At 41.4% G+C, this 21131-nt stretch overlaps 2 protein-coding genes across 6 annotated transcripts; one reads left to right on the top strand and one right to left on the bottom strand.

The window, feature by feature from the left end:
• Positions 1–2437: 2437 nt before the first annotated feature.
• On the bottom strand, positions 2438–5990 carry mpv17l (MPV17 mitochondrial membrane protein like). 2 transcript variants are annotated; one of them, XM_062531217.1, is made up of 5 exons: positions 5877–5990; positions 5095–5241; positions 4659–4729; positions 4339–4368; positions 2438–3823 (listed from the first exon to the last, which is right to left on the bottom strand). In XM_062531217.1, the coding sequence occupies exons 2-5, from the start codon at positions 5162–5164 to the stop codon at positions 3632–3634; spliced, it is 363 nt and encodes a 120-aa protein (XP_062387201.1). In that variant the 5' UTR covers positions 5165–5241; positions 5877–5990; the 3' UTR covers positions 2438–3631. The 2 variants fall into 2 exon arrangements, with proteins under 2 accessions (XP_062387201.1, XP_062387200.1); XM_062531216.1 differs by having other exon boundaries at positions 5095–5890.
• Positions 5991–6668: 678 nt separating this feature from the next.
• On the top strand, positions 6669–19861 carry pdxdc1 (pyridoxal-dependent decarboxylase domain containing 1). 4 transcript variants are annotated; one of them, XM_062532704.1, is made up of 24 exons: positions 6669–6884; positions 7697–7773; positions 8183–8251; positions 8460–8534; positions 9521–9667; positions 10425–10614; positions 10758–10826; positions 10932–11010; positions 11107–11191; positions 11408–11456; positions 11608–11709; positions 11918–12043; positions 12172–12222; positions 13012–13056; positions 14606–14666; positions 15395–15465; positions 15710–15815; positions 16104–16275; positions 16568–16686; positions 17997–18118; positions 18236–18328; positions 18561–18657; positions 18845–18937; positions 19370–19861. In XM_062532704.1, the coding sequence occupies exons 1-24, from the start codon at positions 6864–6866 to the stop codon at positions 19612–19614; spliced, it is 2364 nt and encodes a 787-aa protein (XP_062388688.1). In that variant the 5' UTR covers positions 6669–6863; the 3' UTR covers positions 19615–19861. The 4 variants fall into 4 exon arrangements, with proteins under 4 accessions (XP_062388688.1, XP_062388687.1, XP_062388690.1 ...); XM_062532703.1 differs by having other exon boundaries at positions 6670–6884; positions 9518–9667; XM_062532706.1 differs by lacking the exon at positions 13012–13056 and having other exon boundaries at positions 6670–6884.
• Positions 19862–21131: the final 1270 nt, after the last annotated feature.

Raw genomic sequence — 21131 nt, 5'->3', positions numbered from 1 at the left:
TTGTTAAATTAACACACACGCATGCGTAAAACCATGCACCAAACACCATACTCATAAATTGAAGGACAAAGAAGGACAAAGACCATGCATGGCTCACATCAGATTTCTTTGTATTTGGATAAAATGCAAATACAAATGAACAAAAGTGTCAAAGTTAATTATCTACATTGTCTATCACAGGGTTATGCTGTGCTAAAACAGATTCCCTCATGGGGACAATAAAATATATTATATTCTATTAAATGAAAATAGAAAAACACTCCTCCAAGAAATGGCCACAATAACTTAAGCCATCTGTTTTTAGATGTCAAAATAATTTGACCTGCTTTTTTTTTTTGTCTTTTTGGCAGAGAGCTAAACAAAATCATCCAACATCAAATACAAATCAGCAAACGCTTGTCAACTAAATACTTTAAATATGTTTTACAAAATAGTAATTAAATAAACACCAACTAAAGACTATAACCTTAATCTAAACTAGGCTATAGCTTTATGTCCTTAAAAACTGCAAGCCAGCTATCTACCATAGCATATTGCATTCACAATGCTACAGACCCTATGGCCCAATCTCACTTGTCATTCTTCCCCGTCCCTATAGCTTACCCCTTATCCCTCGAAACCCACAATTTCACATGTTCATAAAGTTGTGACCAATACCAGCATTCAGGCCAACAAATATGGTGAGCTGCCTACGTGGTAAGACACGCAAAATTCCTGGTCTACTTGTTTGGAAAATGCAGATGTTCGGCATTACATTTGTGAAGTCTTCAACTGCTGATGTTACCTTTCAAAGTTGTCTTTGACAGGGGTGCCTTATTGTGGTATTTTAGTTTGGATGGTTTTATGTTGTCATGTGCACCCCACACACACACACACAGGGGTTTATGTCTTATTTTGTCCTCAATTTAAATGAATCCATAAAATATTAAGGGTTGCAGCCAACTTGCGTTTCATAGTTCACATTCCAAAATTAACATAAATGGCGAAGTCTCTGGCCAGGGTCCTGAAGTGCTTTGCGGAATCGTGCCAGAGTCGTCTGCACAGGCAGGAGTCAGGCAGGATTCCACCATACACACCCCTTTATTCTTTACCTATATAGAAGATGGGAGGCGTAAGGGGAGGTGGTGGGTTGCGAGCGGTGTAACGCCGATGCTGCAAATTCGTCAGGTAGACTGCAAATAAGCAACCTGACCAATTGAAGAAGGAGGCGTGGCAAATTCCGTCACGCTCCTCTCGAACTTCCGTTTGTAAACGCCATTAAAATACATCTTATTACACATAGTTTTATCAACTTTGCTCCCAAAAATTATATCTAACATGACCTGCACAGTATTTATATCTAACATTGTCTATGTCAAATACTGGGTTGTGTGTGTGCTAAGATAAATGGGCCCTGGCAGATGCGGTACATAAATAGATATGTTTGCATGTTAGCACAAGCAGTAGCCTGTAGGCCTGTAAACTCACATGCTAAAAACAATAAACTATGAAGCCTATAATTGCAAGCATATTTGCTAGATTAGGCCTACTTATATTTCTGATAGGGCTGTCAATCGATTAACATTTTTAATCTAATTAATTACATACTCTGTGATTAATTAATCTAAATTAATCGCATATAAAATGTAATCGCAAAATCGCAATGTCAACACTATTTCTTTGCAGTAATGTGGTACTGAAGAGTTGACGAACTCCGGTGATATGCAAATTCTGTGCTGCAGACATGGCAGAGGACTTTGTTTTAATCAACACTTTCTTTTTAACACCGTCAGGCCGTTTTTTTTTTTTTTTTAAGTGAATGTTCCAATCAATGATCCAGGCAGCACATTCTCGTCTCCCCATTTTACGGTCTAATGGTTACTGACTAGAATGGCTCCGGGTCAAAGGTCATCGATTAATCTGCGTTAATTTTTTTTAATCAGTTATTTTATCTCAAATTAATTGATTTAAATTAATCAGTTATTTTGACAGCCCTAATGTCTGAACCCTGACATGTCAAACTAGCGGGCTGCAAGTGCATCAAGAAAGGTCTCGCCTTCGACTGTTAATGGCGAATTGTAGACTATAAGATTTTGGTCTGGCACCTGCGTGCCACCCAGAGCCACCCCTCTGGCTATGCCCCTGGTTAATTGGGATCTGATTCAGTGTGGTCCATGTAAACTGGAATGACCAATGCCATTTACTGTTGTCCTGTGGATACTTAAACCAGCGAATATATGAAACCTCACTCTCTCTCCCTTGGTAATGAATGTAAATAAAACCTTGTTCTTGGTTTGTTTGACTTCGTCTCTAGGCTATGTGGTATCACATTTACCAGTGAAGGGACTGTAAGCGTGATGACAGCAGACTTTTTTACTTTTTATATTATTTATTCAGGTTGACATTTCTAATAACACAGCAAAGACAACTGATGTTTCATTCTATTTTTCCAGTCCACAACGACTACATATCAATCATTCCACAAAAAAATTTGGAAAGGCAAATTGTTGCATCTATGCATTTGCACTGCTTGTGCAGTGGTTGTTCTGCAATAACAAACAAAAGGAACTGCATCAAAAATTGAAGCTTATACTTTCTTCCTCAGTCAAAGGTCAGCTGTGGAGGACAGCCAAAGCACACCAGACAATTTGGCCCATCCAAGATTAGCCAACGTGTCATTCAGGTAATCCACAGGAATGATCAGAGTAAATGGTAAGCTGGTTTGCTAATTGTGCTATAGTGTCCTTACTGAAGACCATACAATCTCTGTTTTCTCACCCTCAGAATTCCATATAAATCTAATCACACAATATGGGAAGAAACAACACATAATCAAAGGTAAAAAAAAAAATGCCAATGATTATTCAAATACTCAGCACCATCTGAAGACCTTAAGTTGACCTTCATTGCCAGCCACACTTGATCGCCATCACAAAAGATGTGGTCTACACCCTGCATCTTGGTAAAAGAGCTGTAGGAACATCCAGATGTTGCACTGTGTACCGTACACAGTGGTCATTCACTTTAAATCTAGAAACACATTCCATTGGAACACTGATAAAATAACTGAGGACTCTGGCCTCTGTGCATAAAGTAATGAAGTCCTGCTGGTCTGGTTAGTGAGGTTAAAAAAAGCAGGTGTTGTGGTCACAAACTGCCATTTCATTACATCAACAAATATCACAAAACACCACAAAATATGTGCTACAATGAAGAGCTGATGTGTATAATGCCCCAACAAAGATAATGATTTTCACAGAGAGTAAGATAGTGGATAAAACACTGCAGACTGTTCACAAGCTTCTTTCATGTGGGTAAGGTGTTTGGGTCAATGGCAACACATTGCATTTGGGTACAGGTACATTTCAAGTATTTGGAAAATGGAAACATTGGAATATTGATCAACTTTACTTCAGAAATGTCGTGCAGACAGTTGCAACAGGTACAGTAATTAATGACTTTTAACACACTAATGACATTCAAAAAATAACAATGAATACAAAATAATGTTTGACAGGTGAATGACTGGTGACCGTTGGTTAGGGAATAATACTGACAGGTTCATCTGACAGGTACATCAGATCAGATCATATCAGAGTCTTTGAGTGAAGGCACAAGCTGAAGTGTTTCTTGATGTGCCTTGGGGGATAGATCACTCCTCCTCATCTGACTTGTGTTTCCGGGCCCGAAGAAACTTTTTGGGAGACATGAGGAATGCCAAGGCAACGGTTGCCGTGCCATCACCGCTCTGTTGTGAGAAGCAGAGGAAGGTGGCCCAGGCAAAAGCAGAACATCCCATGAATGCAGTGCGCAGGTACAGCGGCATCAACACAAAGTTCAGGAACTAAAGCGAGGAGAGAGGAAGTATGTTAGTTGTACTCTTTAACACTTGCACACAAAAAAGGTGCATCAGATTTCCATTGCTTTCTCTCATTTTGTAGTAACATGGACTGTGCGTATGCATATGTGTGAATGTATGTGTGTGTGTGTGTGTGTGTGTGTGTGTGTGTGTGTGTGTGTGTGTGTGTGTGTGTGTGTGAGAGAGAGAGAGTGTGTGTGTGTGTGTGTGTGTGTGTGTGTGTGTGTGCGAGCGTGCATGTGCAAGAGAGACAAAGGAGAGGTGGAAGAAAGAGATAACAATGGAGGATAAACAACTGAGAAACACAGACAGATTATCAACATTGACAAAACCAAACGAAAGACATACTGTGTGTACATAACTCAAACTAAAACATGGCTGCACAGGCTATCCAGTAACATCAGGTGCTACTTTTAATTTATTTTTGTCTGAAACAGTTTAAACAGTTATAGGAATTAAACAACTCATTATGTACAAGCATCATAAATAACATAACTTACCTGCATGAATGGCCAATACATCAGTCCAGTCTGAGAGGGAAAAAAAACAAAAGTAAGAAAAAAAATTAAAACACAGAGACCTGAATCAGTTGCAATTAGCTCCTTATGAGCATTTAGTAAAGACACAAGGTCACACACTTCACTGACCTCCACTAGAGGTAGCAATTATCAAGGGCTCAAGCATAGCATGGGAAACTAATTCGGCCTCAGGCAACACACCACTGACATCAATGAATTTATCCTAGTACTATCCTACCTCCTTCCTCAGACACTGTCCAATGCTTAATCATTAGAGTTAAAAGGAACAGTTTTCAGCTTACCTTATACGTATTGAAGAATTTATCCCTCCAGTCCTCGAAAATGTCATCTTTGCCCTCTAAGAAGCTTACTCCTGTGAAGGTTGAGAGCATGATACAGTTGCCGGAAGTTAAGCGTTGCATCTCTGACAGGCTTCTCATGATATACCAATAATAAACCTATAGGCTGTATTAAAGAGATGCGTTAAGGCTACACCAGGGACGCCAGGGACCAAGTTCAGTTTGCAGTGACATTTTTGCTGTCCTTCGATTGAGAGACGCAAGCATGATGCATAGCCATTTTATCCTTAGGATGAATTGTCAAGGTTATTGTACATTTCCCGATAGCCCAATAAATTACCAGTGAATAGGTTTAGGCTATATTTGGCTACGCGTAATTACGCGTTGGAGATGCATAACGTTACTTGACACACTGCACAGATAATACATATTAACTTACCTGTGTAGAACACACTCGTTGCAAGTGGTGATGCAAAACTTTGGTCCAGGAGCAGTTTGCGAAGAATCATGCCGACAGACTTTCCCGGGAATCGACGCTCCAGCGCACGCAACCAGAAGTAATTGAAGTTACCATGGAAGCTGAAAGCTACAATTGCGACATTTCTTGTATGTTTCCAGTCTATTTCATCTCTGTGAGCAATACACTGGTGTACAAAATCCCCACCAGCGAATAAACATCCATATAAAGTGACATTCGCAATCCAGGGAAAGCACTTCGCTGGTTTAAAAAAAACCTTCCTCATGGTAGAAACTATTACTGAAGTCGACAGAAATATTCGTTGAGACAGGTAAATCCGTTATCCACTGGCAAGGTAGGCTGTACAAGGACAGGCTCATAGGTTAGCCTAGTCCTTGGCCCACTGCGCTAGGCTATATTTCTGCCATCAGTCATCCTCTAGCTGGTTATGGGATTACGCAACTTTGATGATCAGGTAGTTGTTAGTAACACAAACACTTTTAAGACGAAAAGATAGTGAAATCACCACACTTTAAGGACTTTCTTGGAATATCTGTAAAGTGAGTCCATCATGTAGCATTAGAAGTTGTCTTCTAGCAACTTCTGCACGAAGGACAGGCATACTAGTTAATTGTACAGGACATATTTAAACATCCTTGTTTAGCATCTAACAAAAAGCTATTTGTATTTAATATAAATATGTTAAAATATGTTAAACTAATTTATCTGTCAGTATAAAATCAGCAAGAGATGCAAGCATTTACCACCGGCATTTTCCCGAAGCGATAGCAGGTGCGTAACAAATCCTGCGGGTCAACTGCTAATCTGGCCGTATGGTTGCTCGTGACCATCTAAATCCTGCGCATGCAACAGCGCACGGCTCTGTAAATGTTTGTGTGGAATCGTAGCAGGCTGTGGTTATATCCTTGCTACAACGCAATCGACAAAACTGCGTCGGTGCGCAACAGTTTACGCACATGAGTATTCAATCTAATGCATGGCCTCCTGTGTTCACGTAACTGAGTATTTTCTGGTAGTGCGTGGCACGCAAATTCCAGTGAGATTTAAAACTCGCTTGAAAAAAAAATCCCACTATTTCGGACATGTTTAGTCTATTTTATGAACTATAGCTTACGAATCAAAATCTTGAATCACTGTCAAATAGGCTAGCCTACAGATACACCTGAAGATGCATCACCCCATATCTTCCAGTGAATCGTTCACCCTAGCCGATTTGAATAACTAAGTGGATATTAGTACATTTATTTATTTATAAATTGGGTCTGAACACGAATTTTCCCTGGATAAAAACTATGGGTGTAAAAAACGGTGCGTTTCGACAGTCTCTGAGCCTGATCAGAAATTCCATCAAACAGGTCAAGGCTTTCATGAGACGAGGTGTGCGCATTAACCATCATTCCCTGAAATGACACTGCTCAGAAATCAGGTCCGCCTCTGTCACCAAATTACCAGTCATTCAAGGCAAAAAGGTGACTGCTGACCCCCTGTCAGTGTTTATCTCTAGCAGCTGCGCGAGCGAGAGCGTAGACATACGTCAGCGCTGCCAGCGTGGAATACGACGCGGCTCCCATCCAGGAAGTAGACTGACTGCTGATCTGCGAAAGGACAGCAAAGTAACTAAGATACGGAAGATAATTGGCAAAGTGGTTAATTCGAAAGCGTCCGCTGGTCCTAACTGTAGGCCTTATAGGAGGGATATAGACAGTCCCTGTTCGCTGGTTTCGAAAAGCATGGAGCAGCCCCTTCATAAGGTAATCATGCTATCCCGGCTGTCATTTTCTCCAAGGTAACGTTAGCGGCGGCAGCAGAAGCCAAAGCAGGATACGGGCTGTCAAGGCTAGGTTGTCATTCCATGGAGGCAATGCAGGACGAACAGGAATTCCCTGCCAAACACAGCGTTTTCCTGCTACAATTAATGTGAATTGGACTACTGTTATTTTTAAACCATTTTCATTGTTATTCAGTAGTATCGCGACATGTTTATGCTAAGAGGGAAATCTTGTTCATTAAACATGGGACACTGTAGCTAGCAATAGCCTCATATAATGACGTATCATCTTATGCGGTCGATCTCGGATACCCGGCCAGGTCGTGCCAGTGCTGATGTGTGTTTTTACATTAGCTCTTCGTGAGCAAGGGCATTTTAATTTAGCAAATAGCTCGGCAGTCTCCCAGTTCCGCTGCGTTTCATGTGGACACTAGTCAGATGAAAATAGCCTGCATGTTTGAGCAATTTTGCATATTCAAGCCAACTTAAATGAAAGTGTCATATGACACCTGAAGTCAGAATGCTGTTTTAAACAGGTGTTTTGTCACACACTCGCCACACCCAAACTATTGTTACTTCGCAAAGGCCATTCCTATTATAAGGAAGATCATCATTCAGGATCCAGGGCATTCAAGAAGGGGAGTGGTTAGCCTACCCACACTCTGGAGGAAAACCTTTAGGCTACTATTTGTACTGTCAGGATGTTGCCTCGGAATTCAGTCAATCTGATTCATTATTTTCAAACCTGTGAAGTGTGTCTTTGTTGAGAAATTCTTATGTAGACTCTCTCCCTAGACAATGGTGGACCCCATGCTAGCAGAGATGGGGCGAAATCTAAACGATGCCATGAAGATTCTTGAAAATGGTCAAACGTAAGTCATGGGCCGATCTTGTGTTTCAGACATGCCATTGTTTGCATTAATCATTCTTGTAAATGCCAGTGCACTGGCTTCTCCAACAGGATAGCTACATGCACATTAACGTGGGTGCTAGTATCAGTGGTGCTGTAAACTCTTTATCAGTGCAAAGTCCTTAGGACCCCAACTGAACCCCAACCACTCCACCCACCCTTCTGCAGTGTTCACATACCTTACTGTATACTAGACAATCCACATACTATGCCTTTCAGCAGATGTAATGATGTCTTTTCACCTTGTTGTAAGGTGAAGTGCTTTACCCGCATGTGTTTGAAGATTGTTGAATAGAAGATAAACTGTACTTCTAGGTGGCGTCATTATTTCTCTAAGGAATTGAGCATGTGCTGTTGTGGTGTTTTCACAGGGAGGCAGACCAAGACTCAGGCCAGCGGCGGCCCAGCTGGAGAGACATTCCAGGACCACTGCAGGGGGAGTAAGTGGTCCAGTTTTCAAAGAAAGTCAGAGTCAGGCTCATTGACACATGGCGAAAAGAAACATCTTATTGTTAAAAAGGACAGTTATTTGGATCAAGAGCCTCATTTTGGAACACTCTTTGTTAGATTCGTCATGGGTTGATCACTGTCACATGATTACACATTTAAAACAAATATTCCTCTCTTGTGTATTTCTTTAACATCCAGCGGTCAGGATGTTGCCGGTATTCTTCAGCTGGTGCAGAATCTAATGCATGATGACGAAGATAAACAGGGTCATCGGTAAGTTTTGTCATTCATGTAAGCTCCTTTCAGACATAGATGTAAGTCTGCATGTTCTGTGGATGTCAATCAGTTGGGCCGTGTATCTGAACAATATAACTGGACATTTGGAACTCCGACCATAGTGTTCAACCACGTTTAAGTTGTTCAACCATGCTGTTCATGTGCGTCGGTGTCGTTCCCACAGAATGTCCACATGTTAGCGTTACATCCGAATCACCTGGGGATCGGACCTCCGTTTGATAAAGAGCCGCGTATACTGTGGCAGACATGTCTAAAAGCAGCCATAGTGTCAGTGTCGCACAGATGACATTCAACACTGCTTCAAATAGCTTCCAGTAAATCTGGAATGCCTCAAGGGCTAAGAAAGATACAGACAAGAAGGATGTCACTGTCACGTTATCAAAGTGATCATCAGAAGTATGCATCCTCATTGAGTGTATTTGTGCTCACTGAATGCGGTCTGACCACAATACCTTTAAGCAGCTTCATACTCTTTTCACTTTAGATTAGTGATTCAGTCTGCCACGGGGAGAAACAGATTATCATAACAGTTTGGTCCTGTTGTGGAACAAGATATACTTACGTTATGATAACGTTTCTGAGTCTCTTTGAGGCCTTCTCTAGTGGCCTTGCACACACCTGCGTAAGAGGAGCTGCACAGGCTGCAGCATAGGAATTGGGGTCGTTTTATTTTTATATGAAACTTTCCTCCAAAAAAATGACTGATGTTTGTTTCTGTCCGTTGCCATTTTCTGTTCAAGTTAAAGTTGAATGACTGGTATTTTAGCAGATGTTTTAATCCCAGATTTCTTGCTTTAATCAAGATTTGTCTGGTCTTGAAGTTCTCTGCCAACTGTTTTGTTTGAATCAACCTCTGAGTCCTGTGTACTGTTGTTTGTTGTTGTTGTTGTTGTTTGTTTGTTTTTGTAGTAAATCCTAATGCTCATCTGTCTCCCCACTGGCGTGTGTTGCACCCCTAGCAGGATGCAGTATGTGGGGGAGCAGGGTCACATGGCCTTGTTGGGGCACAGCCTAGCTGCCTACATCTCAGTGCTGGACCGCGAGCGACTCCGCAAGCTGACCACGCGCATCCTGTCTGACACCACCCTCTGGCTGTGCAGGCTGTTCAGGTCAGTCAGCATGAAGCGTGAGATATTATCCTCGATTCATAAGGTGGTTATACATATTCATAATGAGTTACCTGCAGATGATTTGCCCAAATAAAAATATTCAAATCATTGGGAAGTCCAGCAACACTGCTTGCAAAGTCCCCCTGTCATTGTGAAAGTTACACCAGGAAGCAATGAAATGGAACTTTTTACCACTTATGGCATGTTTTGTAGTTTAAGCCTGCCTCCATTTAAGATATTAGGAAGTGGTTTTGGGGTATATCCTGTAATCAGTATCGTCTATCATGTCTGTGTGCTGTGAGGTGAAGCACACACTAACCCAGAGCAGTGAGCTGCCTTGATACAGCAGCGTTCGGGGAGCAGTGAAGGGTTAGGTGCCTTGCTTAAGGGCACTTTAGCCGTGGATGTGGTTATAGGAGAGCGGTGCTCAACCACTTCCCCCACCCACTAGTTGGGGATCGAACTGGCAACCCTTCGGTTACTAGCCCGAAGCCCTAACCAGTAGGCCACGGCTGATGTTTGTCTGAGCATCTATGAGGAAGTAGGCAGGTGTTTTTCTAAGCATCTACGAGGAAGTAGACAGCCGATGCAATGACTAAACTTTTAAAAGATTTCAAGGCTGTCTGTGTCCATGCATGACAGCATAGTCATCTGCACACAGTGCACACACACTTGACACACACACACACACACACACACACTTGACAAAATAACCGCACTGACGAGTCCAGCACCGTGGTGGTCTCTGTCTTGGCAGATATGAGAACGGCTCTGCGTATTACCACGAGGACGACCGCGAGGGCCTGGTGAAGGTGTGTCGCCTGGTGATAAACGCTCGCTACGAAGAATATTCCACAGAGGGGTTCACGGTGCTCAGCTCCAAACAGCCGGTCATCTATCAGAGCGCCGCCTGCAGGCCGGGGCTGGGACAGCACCTCTGCAGCCAGGTGTGGACAAAAATGCCTCTTTGCTTCTGTTTCCATCATTTCGTGATCTGTTATTTTGAGTGTGAAGGTGATGGTCTGCACACTGTGTAATGACTCCAAAAATTCAAAATATCTCTCTGTCTTTATTCCTCTCCTTTCAACAGCTTGGGCTTCCTCTGTCCAGCCTTTGCACTGTGCCCTGTAACACCATGTTTGGATCTCAGCACCAAATAGTGAGAAGCCTTTTCCACCTCCTCTTACTTGAGTCCTATGCTCAGTCCACAGATGTTTTGGATGAGAATGAGCACATCTGTTTTTTTTATTTGATTAATTTCTAGGATGTGGCCTTGTTGGACAAGCTCATTAAAGACGACGTTGACACGGGGAAGATCCCTCTGCTGCTGATAGCCAACGCAGGTCAGACTCCTGTTCCTGGTGTCCTCGTTCTCAGACAGGTTTATCCAGCCACACCTCACAGCACAAACTGATCTGATGTCCTGTTTGCCCATTCAGGAACACCTGGGGCCGGGCACACAGATAAACTGGGACGCCTGAAAGAGCTCTGTGTCCAGTACAACATATGGCTTCATGTTGAGGGGTGAGTAGAGGGGAGGGGAGTGAGTGAGTGGAAAGCAGAAGTGGTCGATAAGAAACAAGTGGTTTGTATTGCTACTGCTTTTCTCCACTCTCAATAGTTAAATTCTGAAGGGCAATGGGCATAACCTGCAATTGGGACATCCGGTCATAATAATGAATATGAATATAAGCTGCTCTGATGTGTTTTGTCTGCTGTGCTTATCTTTGTGTCTTCCAGGGTGAATTTGGCAACTCTGGCCTTGGGTCAAGTCACATCTCCAGTTATGGTGCGTTCAAGGACTTTGTTATAGTGATTGTCAGCACTTTATACTGACTGTAATGTTCGCATATCTCTCTTTGTCTCTGCGTGTGCGTGTGTGTGTGTGTGTGGTTATCCTCATGTGCTCCAATGTAATTTTGATTTCTCTGTATCTCCAGGCAGCTACCAAGAGTGACAGCATGACCCTCACTCCAGGTCCATGGCTGGGACTTCCTGCTGTGCCAGCTGTCACACTTTATAGACATGAAGACCCAGCTCTGGTGAGCAAAGCACATTAAGAAAGAATGTTTTTATCCTGAGCTACTGCAATTAGAAACGGCTTTGTGGGCATTTCTCAATGCAGTCTTGTCAATGTCAACATTCCCATTTTTATTTAGTGTAACATTTTGATCCTGCTGGATCTAACACAACTTTCTCTCTGTTGTTTGACCTCCATGCCCTGTGGGGGTGCTGTGTCACATCATGCAGTCTCTGGCAGCGGGCCTGACCTCCAGCCAGCCAGTGGAGAAGCTTCGTGCCCTGCCCCTCTGGCTGTCCCTGCAGTACTTGGGGCATGATGGGATAGTAGAGAGGATTAAGAACGCCACGCAGCTCGTAAGTCTCCCGCCTGGCAGGAGTTTAACTAGGGCATGATGCTCTGGAAACGTAGCCAGAACACAATGCTCTGGAAAACAGTACTGTCTGTGTCCTGAGTTGGGTCAACCAGTTGTGTGTTTCTGCAGAGTCAACAGCTGCTGGAGCATCTCAAGACACTGGCCTCCATCAAGACCTCAGTAAGTTTTTTAAAATATGATTTGCTGCATGTGTTTATGGTGTTCTTTCGTCATGTTTTGTGGTAGATGTTGTATTTTGTTTTTGATATGGTTAATTTTTTTTACCCCTAATTGGTTTTAAGGAACTTTTTTTGATTGATTCTTATTATTTATTTATTTTTTGTTTACATTTTTAAAAAAAAATTGAATTGTAATTTTAAATGTAACATGAACCTTACATGAAAATACACCAGAAGTATCTACAGATAGGAAACACATAAACATGGAAGGATTAAAGGGACACTTCACCGATTAGCATTAAGCTTTGTATCTTTAGAAAACCAGTCATGTTTTTGAATGGTCGTGCATCATTCCCTCAGTTTGCCTTGAGATGGGAAAAATACGGATTTCCATGTTGGACTTCCTGCTTTCAATGATGTAAAAATTATCATTTTACATCATTGAAATCAGGAAGTCCTATTCATGGGTTTAATTGAAATCCGTATTTCTCCCATCTCAAGGCAAACTGAGGGAATGATGCACGACCATTCAAAAACATGACTGGTTTTCTAAAGATACAAAGCTTAATGCTAATCGGTGAAGTGTCCCTTTAATGAATTAATAATTTAATCTAAAGTGCATTATTTTTACTCTACTAAATAGAAATACTAAACATTTCTGCATATCATGTAAACGGGATAACATGACCTTCCATAGGGTAGCCTCAGTCTCTCCAGGAAGAGATACTAGTGCTCTATCTCCATCACTGTAATCTGGAACGCAGATGTTTTTATATTGTCCCATAATTAGGATGTCCTTGAAGATGAGGTGTCTCTCCTCGAGGCTTTGACCATGGTAAAACTGCGATGATCTGTTAGACTTTTGTGTTCTACTAAAGCAAACGTTTGGAAACCTTGTCTGCAAAGGGCCGACATGTCTACAGGATTTGAGCCCCAAGTGTTCAGGAGTGCACCTGATTGTCTTTACTAGATTCCCTAGATTTGATCAACTGATTGCGGTCCTCCAAAGAGTGTTTAGGTGTATCGGGTGCGCTCTGCTTGGTAGGCACCAGACCTGCTTGCTTGTCGGCCCTCTGGAGACAGGCGCCAACCGCTGCCCTAACGTACTGTAGTGAGAACCTGGGTGCCTTGGGTTTCAGGCTGGGGTGTCTCACTCACGGCTCCCCCTGCTGGCTGGGAGCTCTCTCCGGGATGTCCTGGGCTCTCTCATTCTGTCCATTGTAGGTGGGACCAAACCTCTTACCCACGTCACTCCTCCTTTTCCCTCTCTTCTTTTATTTCCACGTCCCCTCGTTCCACAGCTGCCCCCCCTCCCTCCTCACCATATCCACTCATTCACCTGTTAGCTAAAGTGACAGGGGATGGAGGCACTCATTTATTTATTATTTTTTGTTTGTATGGTTTTTGTTGTCGTCCCCGTTGGCTCAATGTGCGTTCACAGGCATGTTGCTAGTCGTATCATCAGGACAATGCCACCTTCGTAGAGACTGATGACTTGCTTGGGTCATCATGGATGGACCTCACTGTGTTTGAAATGGGTTGGGAGCCTCTGTAGACCGAATACAGCAAAGTGAATTTCCCTTGATGATTTTGTTTAATTGGCCTTTTGTGCGAGAAGGAGCACATTCCCGTTCAACACTTTGGCTCAATACTAACACATTCCTCCGAGGGAGATAACGCACAGCCAAAGGCTATCCTTGCTGTTGACATAATGGTGAAATAGAATACCAGGAAGAGAATGTCTTTGGGTTCAGGGTTTTCGAGTATAACCTCCGACGCGAGGGTTCTCCTCAAAGCTTTGTTCCTCTCTCGTTACACATTCCTGGTTAATATTACCTTTCAGTATTACTAATACAGGTGAGTGTTCGGGTCATTGTCACATGTCACCATTGCTTTATTATTGAACCCCTAAAAAGCTTCTTGACTGAAACAGACCTTCAACTTGAGTGTAAAACACAGGAATGTCCATTGTGCATGAGAGTCTTGGGCATTAACTTTCTCCGTTGTGTACTACAGTGGGCTTGCGTGCCCACACACTCACCAGCATGCAGCAGGTCCTCTCCTGGCACTGTTAAACAAAGGACTCTGTTTCTAAGACGTTGCATGAGATTAAGTCAAGCTGGCACTTCACACAGCGGTCACGCAGACGTGTTTGAGCAGTCAAACAAGCACGGCCTGCAATCCAGTCTGAAAAAAAAAAGCATCTCCATGACATTACCCTTGAGGCATTTCTAACAAATCCCTGTCTCACAAACTCATACGGCAATGCTGACAGTTTATGTCTCATGCTCTTTTGAAAAAAAAAAGAAAAACAAAAGTGCATACTCTTTCCAGTGTTCGGCTGACGTGTTGTTAAGTTGTACTGTCTCTCGCGTGTCCACTAGGTGGAGGATGAGCTGAACTCTCCAGTGGTGGTGTTCAGGTTCTCCCAGGACACCAGTGCAGGTGAGGCCACCTGCTGGATTCACCTCAGCCATTACACCCAGTGTCTGTTAATGAGATTGACTGACTGAGAGCCAGCCAGAAATGAAACAGTTTAGTAGGAAACAAATAGAAGAGCGCAACAAAAAACACACACTTTTCAAGTAGTGTGTCATGTAAAAAGATAGGATAATATAACGTTAACACTACAGTTCAAAAGTTTGGGTTGGGTTTGGGTGACTTAGAAATTTCTTTTTTTTCATCATTCATGCTGAACATGACTGTTGTAGAAATAAATGGCTGATCTTTAATGCAATTTCTACATAAGTATACAGATGCCCATTATCAGCAACCATTTATTGTTCCAAAGGCACATTCTGTTTACTAATCTGATATCACTTTAAAGTTTTAAAAGGCTAACTGAGAAAACATTGGGGAACCCATTTCCAATTACAGTATGTAAGCACATAAAGTAATCTGAAAACTGCTGGGGAAAAAAACAGTGCAACTGAGCTCAGCTGGTATTCTGTTTATATTGGAGTGAAATTGAAAGTGACCCCAAACTTTTGAATGGCAGTGTACATGTTTTGTAACGGTCTTTGCAATTACTCATGCTTAATAAGGCTGTCAAGTTTTCATAAGTGGATGTTGCCAATAGATTTAATTGCTTTGTTAAGCCAATGAAATGAAAGCATTTGAGCATTTGTTTTCCCCCGGGATATTTAAATTCTACTCTTGCTTTTTCTATTCAGCATCCAGTGGTGGATCTGTGGAGGGCTATTTCCCTGGAGAAAAAGAAGTCGAAGATGCTCTCAACAGATGGGTATGCTTCATAGATATACATTTTAGAATGTCACTGTTCTGCCAAAAGTTTTATAAATATTAGCAAAAGAATAGCAGTAGCTAGGCAGGTCAACATTTTTTAATTGTCTTCTATCTGTTTTGGTATAGAACTAAGGGTTCTATGAAACAAAACAAAAACCTTTACATATTTATGAAACCATTTCCATAGGATTTATGGAAGAATAGCATGGTAAAGGTCCAAATATCATTTGTTGTCTGTACAGCTCGGAGAGCAGTTGGCCCAGCAGGTACCGTCCAGTGGGGTAGATGTGGTAGAGTTGGAGGACGAGGGCACTTGTGTCCGCTTCAACCCACTCATGACTGCTGCAGGTATGGACACGTTGAATGCAAAGTAACCCTTTGAACTTCTAAATCCAGAAAAATAAAATACTGTTACAAATATTTTCTTTTTCTTCAGTGAATGTGCATAAGGGTGCCATGTGGCTGCAGCGTCTGTACTAAATACTACTGTCCTAAGATTAAAAAAAAAACAACAAAAAAAACAGATTTAGAAATTCTTTATACTGATATCCTACTCATTCATCACTCTGCAGCAGCCACTTTGAAGTACAGGCCAGGTAAATGCCTAAATGTAAATGTCAATCTGAACACTTTCAGTGTTGGGGACCCAGGGGTCCGACATCAAAGCTTTGGTGGAGAAGCTGACCGACATGGTGCCTCTCCTGAGCAGCACGCTTCGCTTCAGGCAGGACTTCAGGGAGGAGATCCACCACCAAGCCGCCCTTACCTACATAGAGGACCTCAGCTGGCCGGGCTTGGGTGCCATAAGGTGAGAGGTCAAGGGTTACAAGGTCAAAGATGCGTGTTTCGTTGTGACAATTGTTCACCATAACTAGCTTAGTCAGTCTTTAGTCATTTTGTGCTCACCACCCACTGCCTTATCTACATGACTTGTTCTGTTAAAGTACACACCCATGGACAAGCATTATTTTAGCATACCTAGCCATTTTGCAATATAACCACATTCTAAATCATCCAATATGAATAAAAAATTACACGCACAAATAAATAAGATTGTAATTAGATATTTTAGTGACCCCGTGGACGGTCTGTTGTCCTAGGTATGAGCCTCAGTGTGAGCAGGCTGACGACGGCAAGAGGCAACAGGATGTGGAGAGGATCAATGGAGACATGCTGAAGAAACTGACGGAGTTGGACACAGACATCTCCTTCTCCACTGGTAACACTTCACAACACAAAACTTCTTAAATCAATCATACATACACCTTCATATCATTCTGCCACAGCAAATGGCTTTTATTGCACTTTGGTAAACAATCTGTTACATGTGCTTTTGAAATAAATGTGTTCTGTGACTTGACTTTATTACATGATGAAATGTGATCGAGAGAACTTTTAGCGTCACACACAAAAGGTCTGCGTTTGCTGGTGTGTCTGTTGATGCCTCCAGGGACTCGTATCTAAACCTGTTTTCACTGATCATCCAGTGCTTGAGTGTTCTCACACTTGAAATAAGGGCTGCATGATTTGGAGAAAATATTGCCATCTTTCAAGTCAAGTCAAGTACAAGTCAAACTGTGTTTCTATAGCACGTTTACAGACGGCTGAGCCGCACCAAAGTGCTTCACAGTAAAGTGCATAATGCAAGTGCAAAGAGCAAAAATAAAAGACTTTAAGGCACAACATAACAAAACAAGAAAAAAAGAACAGGGCCACAGTGTACAGACAATGACTGTAGAAGTTAAAAATAAATAAAAGGAGAGAGACCATTAAAAAGTAAACATAGGACATTGTGCACAGGCACGTAAAAGAAGGAGACCCTATTTAAAAGTAAGAGGAGAAGAGGTGGGTTTTTAACTGGGATTTAAAATTGAACACAGACTGGGCCGCACGGATCTTTCTGAGAGATATTGTGATTGCGATTTGATTTCTAATATAGTTATTGAAAGTAAAGCTTCAGTTCTGTATTCTCAATTTCGCTAAAGTTAGGCCACTTCTGATTGGTGAGCATGCTGTGTGCATGAGAAGCACAGCGCTCCTGCTCTCCTAGGTGAGCTTCACTTACAGTAGCACGTTTACATGCACACTAAAAAACTGATTATAATCGGGGTTTTGTAGTTATCTGGTTATTTAAGTGTTCATGTAAACAGAATTATCTGATATTCATTATCGGTTTACTGCCGTTATTGTTTTTAGAAAAACCTTTTTAACACACCCAGGTTTCTGTCAATATTCTGATTTATTCTAGACATGTATACACCTAAAGCGGTTCATTCCAGTTACTCGATCATTGCCAGTAACCTTTTTTCATGTGTGTTCAATGTCTGTCAAGGAGGATGACATGGATATAATAACAATAGTAGATGTGGCAAGATATTCCATAAGGACAGTGTTGCAAGCTGCATGATTCATTGCAGCCTAATTCCATTAGTTCAAATTGCAATTTCGATAAAAAAAATCTAAATAAAAAAAAATATTCATTGTGCAGGCCTACTTGAAATGTAATGTCATCCTTCTTGCACTACCCAGGTCCAGAGTTTGGCACTGAGACTAACTGCATATACGTGGGGTTGGCGACTGAGGATCTTGATGTGTCAGAGCTGGTGCACACCCTTGCAGCAACTGGGAGGGACCTTGAAGAAAGCGGCAAGGTAGTGCGAGCTCAGTTTTAATGGAGCCCTGAAAATATCCTGAAAAGATTTGGGAAGATTGTTAAAAGTGGTAATCTTAAAGTGGTAAAAATAATGATAATCCTTTTGTTGTTGTAGTTGCTAGAGAACATGACCGAGGTTGTGCGAAAAGGCATCTTGGAGGCTGAGGCACAGCTACAGAAAGCTAATGACGAAAAACTCATGGAGGAGGTGTGTGTTTTTGTGGTGCTTATGCGGTCATTATGTGTTAGCTGTACGTGTGTTTGTGTAATAGGACTCATATAGTTCTGTGTCTGTGTCCTACGCATGTACAAAATCAACAAAATATATGCACTGCTGCTCATATAATAATTCCTGTTCCTGAGTAGTCCAAGCCTGTTTGCTGGTGTATGTCTTTTTCATTGCTGTTACTTATGGTCTTCCTTTGTTTGCCCATCCTTAGGGAGTCCTGCGGCAGATTCCCCTGGTAGGCTCTGTACTCAACTGGTTCTCTCCCACTCAGATGTCCATCAAGGGCCAAACGTTCAGCTTAGTTGCAGGTAAGGATGATTTTTCATGTCATGTTTTTGATTTGATTTGACTTTCTTTCACATGATTTTAACTGTACTCCATGAAGTTGAAATTACTGCCTGCTGATTCTGTTGTAGCTTGTCCCCCATTTGTGTTTGTGTTTCCTTGGTAATGTGGACGTTGAGGTTTCTCACAGAGTTTTGTCCTCCTCCAAAGGTTCCCTTGACTCCACAGAATCCACTTACACTATGAAAACTCAATCAGGGACCACACCTGACACCCCTACATCTACCGGCAAACGCCTACCTGGTACAGAATGTCACCTCTTCTGTTTCAATCAAACTGATATGTTCAATAGCTTTAATAACTCCATGTTCTTAAATCACCTTTATCTTAATGTTCTTCTAAAGTAAAAAATGGCTTGTTCAGCTCCGAGCCAAACTTCCCAAAACGCGGCATAAACTTTCTTAACATAACAATGGGTGACTATAATAGGATAGTTAACATTCTTTTTTTTTTAATATACAATTTATGATATAATCTACGTCAGCCTTGACCTTGGGTGATTTTAAACAGTAGATAGCTGTTGTGTCTTTTTCAGCTTCAAACTAATCCAATTGTGCGAAACAGGAAAGTCCCGATGTTGATTAATAGGATTGTCCACCTCCTGGACGCCCTTGAGGCCAAACTGTTTGCAGGTGAGCTTCTAGCACTAATTCCTCCCTGGTGTTCCATCCGCAGGACAAAAGTTATTCAGGCGATCAGCAGCTGGCTCAGACACCTACAGCGAAACTAGCTCAGTGGGTCAACCAGAGGAGATGCCCCGAGAAACTACCCCACTGCCCCCTGCCTCAGAGGAAGGGGTAACAGAACCTCCTCAGGAAGAGCCTGCCACCTCTGATCCTTCCACCTCTGATCCTTCTTCGCCTGAAGTCCAACGTCAGCCTGACGGACAGGAGTCAGAGGAGGTCGACACCATCAGATAAAACATTACGAAACTGGAAAGAAACACCAAGGCCTACAAGTTGTGTAGGTCACCTTTGGACCCACAAATGGAGAATTAGAGTTAGTGTAGACATAGATCATCACTTTTACCTGGAGCCAAATTCACATGAACTCATTTTGCTGATATGCAAACAAACAAAATGAACATATATTTGGATTTGAATAATACACTGAAAAAAAGAAATTATATGTATATACATATTTTTATATATATATATATATATATATATATATATATATATATATATATATATATTTAATTATATTCACACCATGAAGGCACTATATGTGATCTTAGCTAGAAGGACACATTTTAGAAAGAGATCTACAAAAAAAAAATCTGTCTGTGATTTATATATGTACACACAAAGATAAGACATAACGCCATTGACCCCTGATCACTGTTGAGATGGGCACTGCCCTTGACGTTGCTCCCTCCCATCCGTCCATCTCAGGTGCCTGAGGATTCTCTGTTATAACATGTACAGTCTCATTGTATACATAACCAAAGGGCTATTGAGGCCTTACCGTCATAATCAAAGACCTGTATGCATTTTTCATCTTTCTACTGTCTACTCTGAATACTGCATAGGCTTTACTGTACATGACATACGGTAATGAAGAGACTAATGCTATGAAATTAATGCAGATATTTTTAACAAAGAAAGAGAAAATAGCCTTATTGCACTAGTTTGTACAGAATGTCTTAATTTAATCAGGATGTTTTAATTATTTATTTATTGTTATACAAAATTTGCTAAATTCAGGAAAAAAAAACATTAATACACAACTTTTCTTTGTTCTAAAGTATTAGGTATCCATATAGGATGTTATGTAATGATAGCATCCAGTCAACACTCGTGTTTTTCACAGACTTGTGATTGTGATACAACGCTCACTGTGAAGTCAAATTGTATCAGTGTATTTTTATAATGATGTGTTTGTGGATGCCATGTTTGAGTGAGTTAGAGTACATAGACCAAATGAATTGAACAGTTCTGGAGTTCGGTTCAATCTCCACTGAAGGTAATCGTTACTGCATCATATTAATTTTAAGCTGTTCATAAAAAATAACATTAGAATCTCAAATGGCATACAGTTACATTTTTATGTCATTCAAGTGACATTCTTTACCTTTCAAGTTCCACTGTTCATAGAAGGGACAGTGAATTGAACAATGTAATGTATTCTGACCAGTTGTTTTTCTTTCCATTCGTTTTGTCTCACATAATCCAGCACATTGTTCAATTGTTTTGTCACCAAGTGCATTTTTTCATGTTACCTGACACTTATCTTTTTTAATGTTATAATTTAATCTCTGGTGCAATAAATAACTGGGATTTAGCTGTAGAAGGATAAAAGGCAGAAATGACTTGAATATATGTTTGGGGATTTTGTTTATTTTAATACATTAAATGACACCCTTTTTTTTACTAAAGAGTATCGCCTTTAATTGATATCTAATAATATTTCATTTTTTGATTATCTACTGTATGTA

Source organism: Sardina pilchardus, chromosome 3, assembly GCF_963854185.1.
Source record: "Sardina pilchardus chromosome 3, fSarPil1.1, whole genome shotgun sequence".
Classification (NCBI taxonomy): Eukaryota; Metazoa; Chordata; class Actinopteri; order Clupeiformes; family Clupeidae; genus Sardina; species Sardina pilchardus.
The sequence above is the reverse complement of the archived record's forward strand: the minus strand, read 5'-3'. Positions and strand labels throughout refer to the sequence as shown.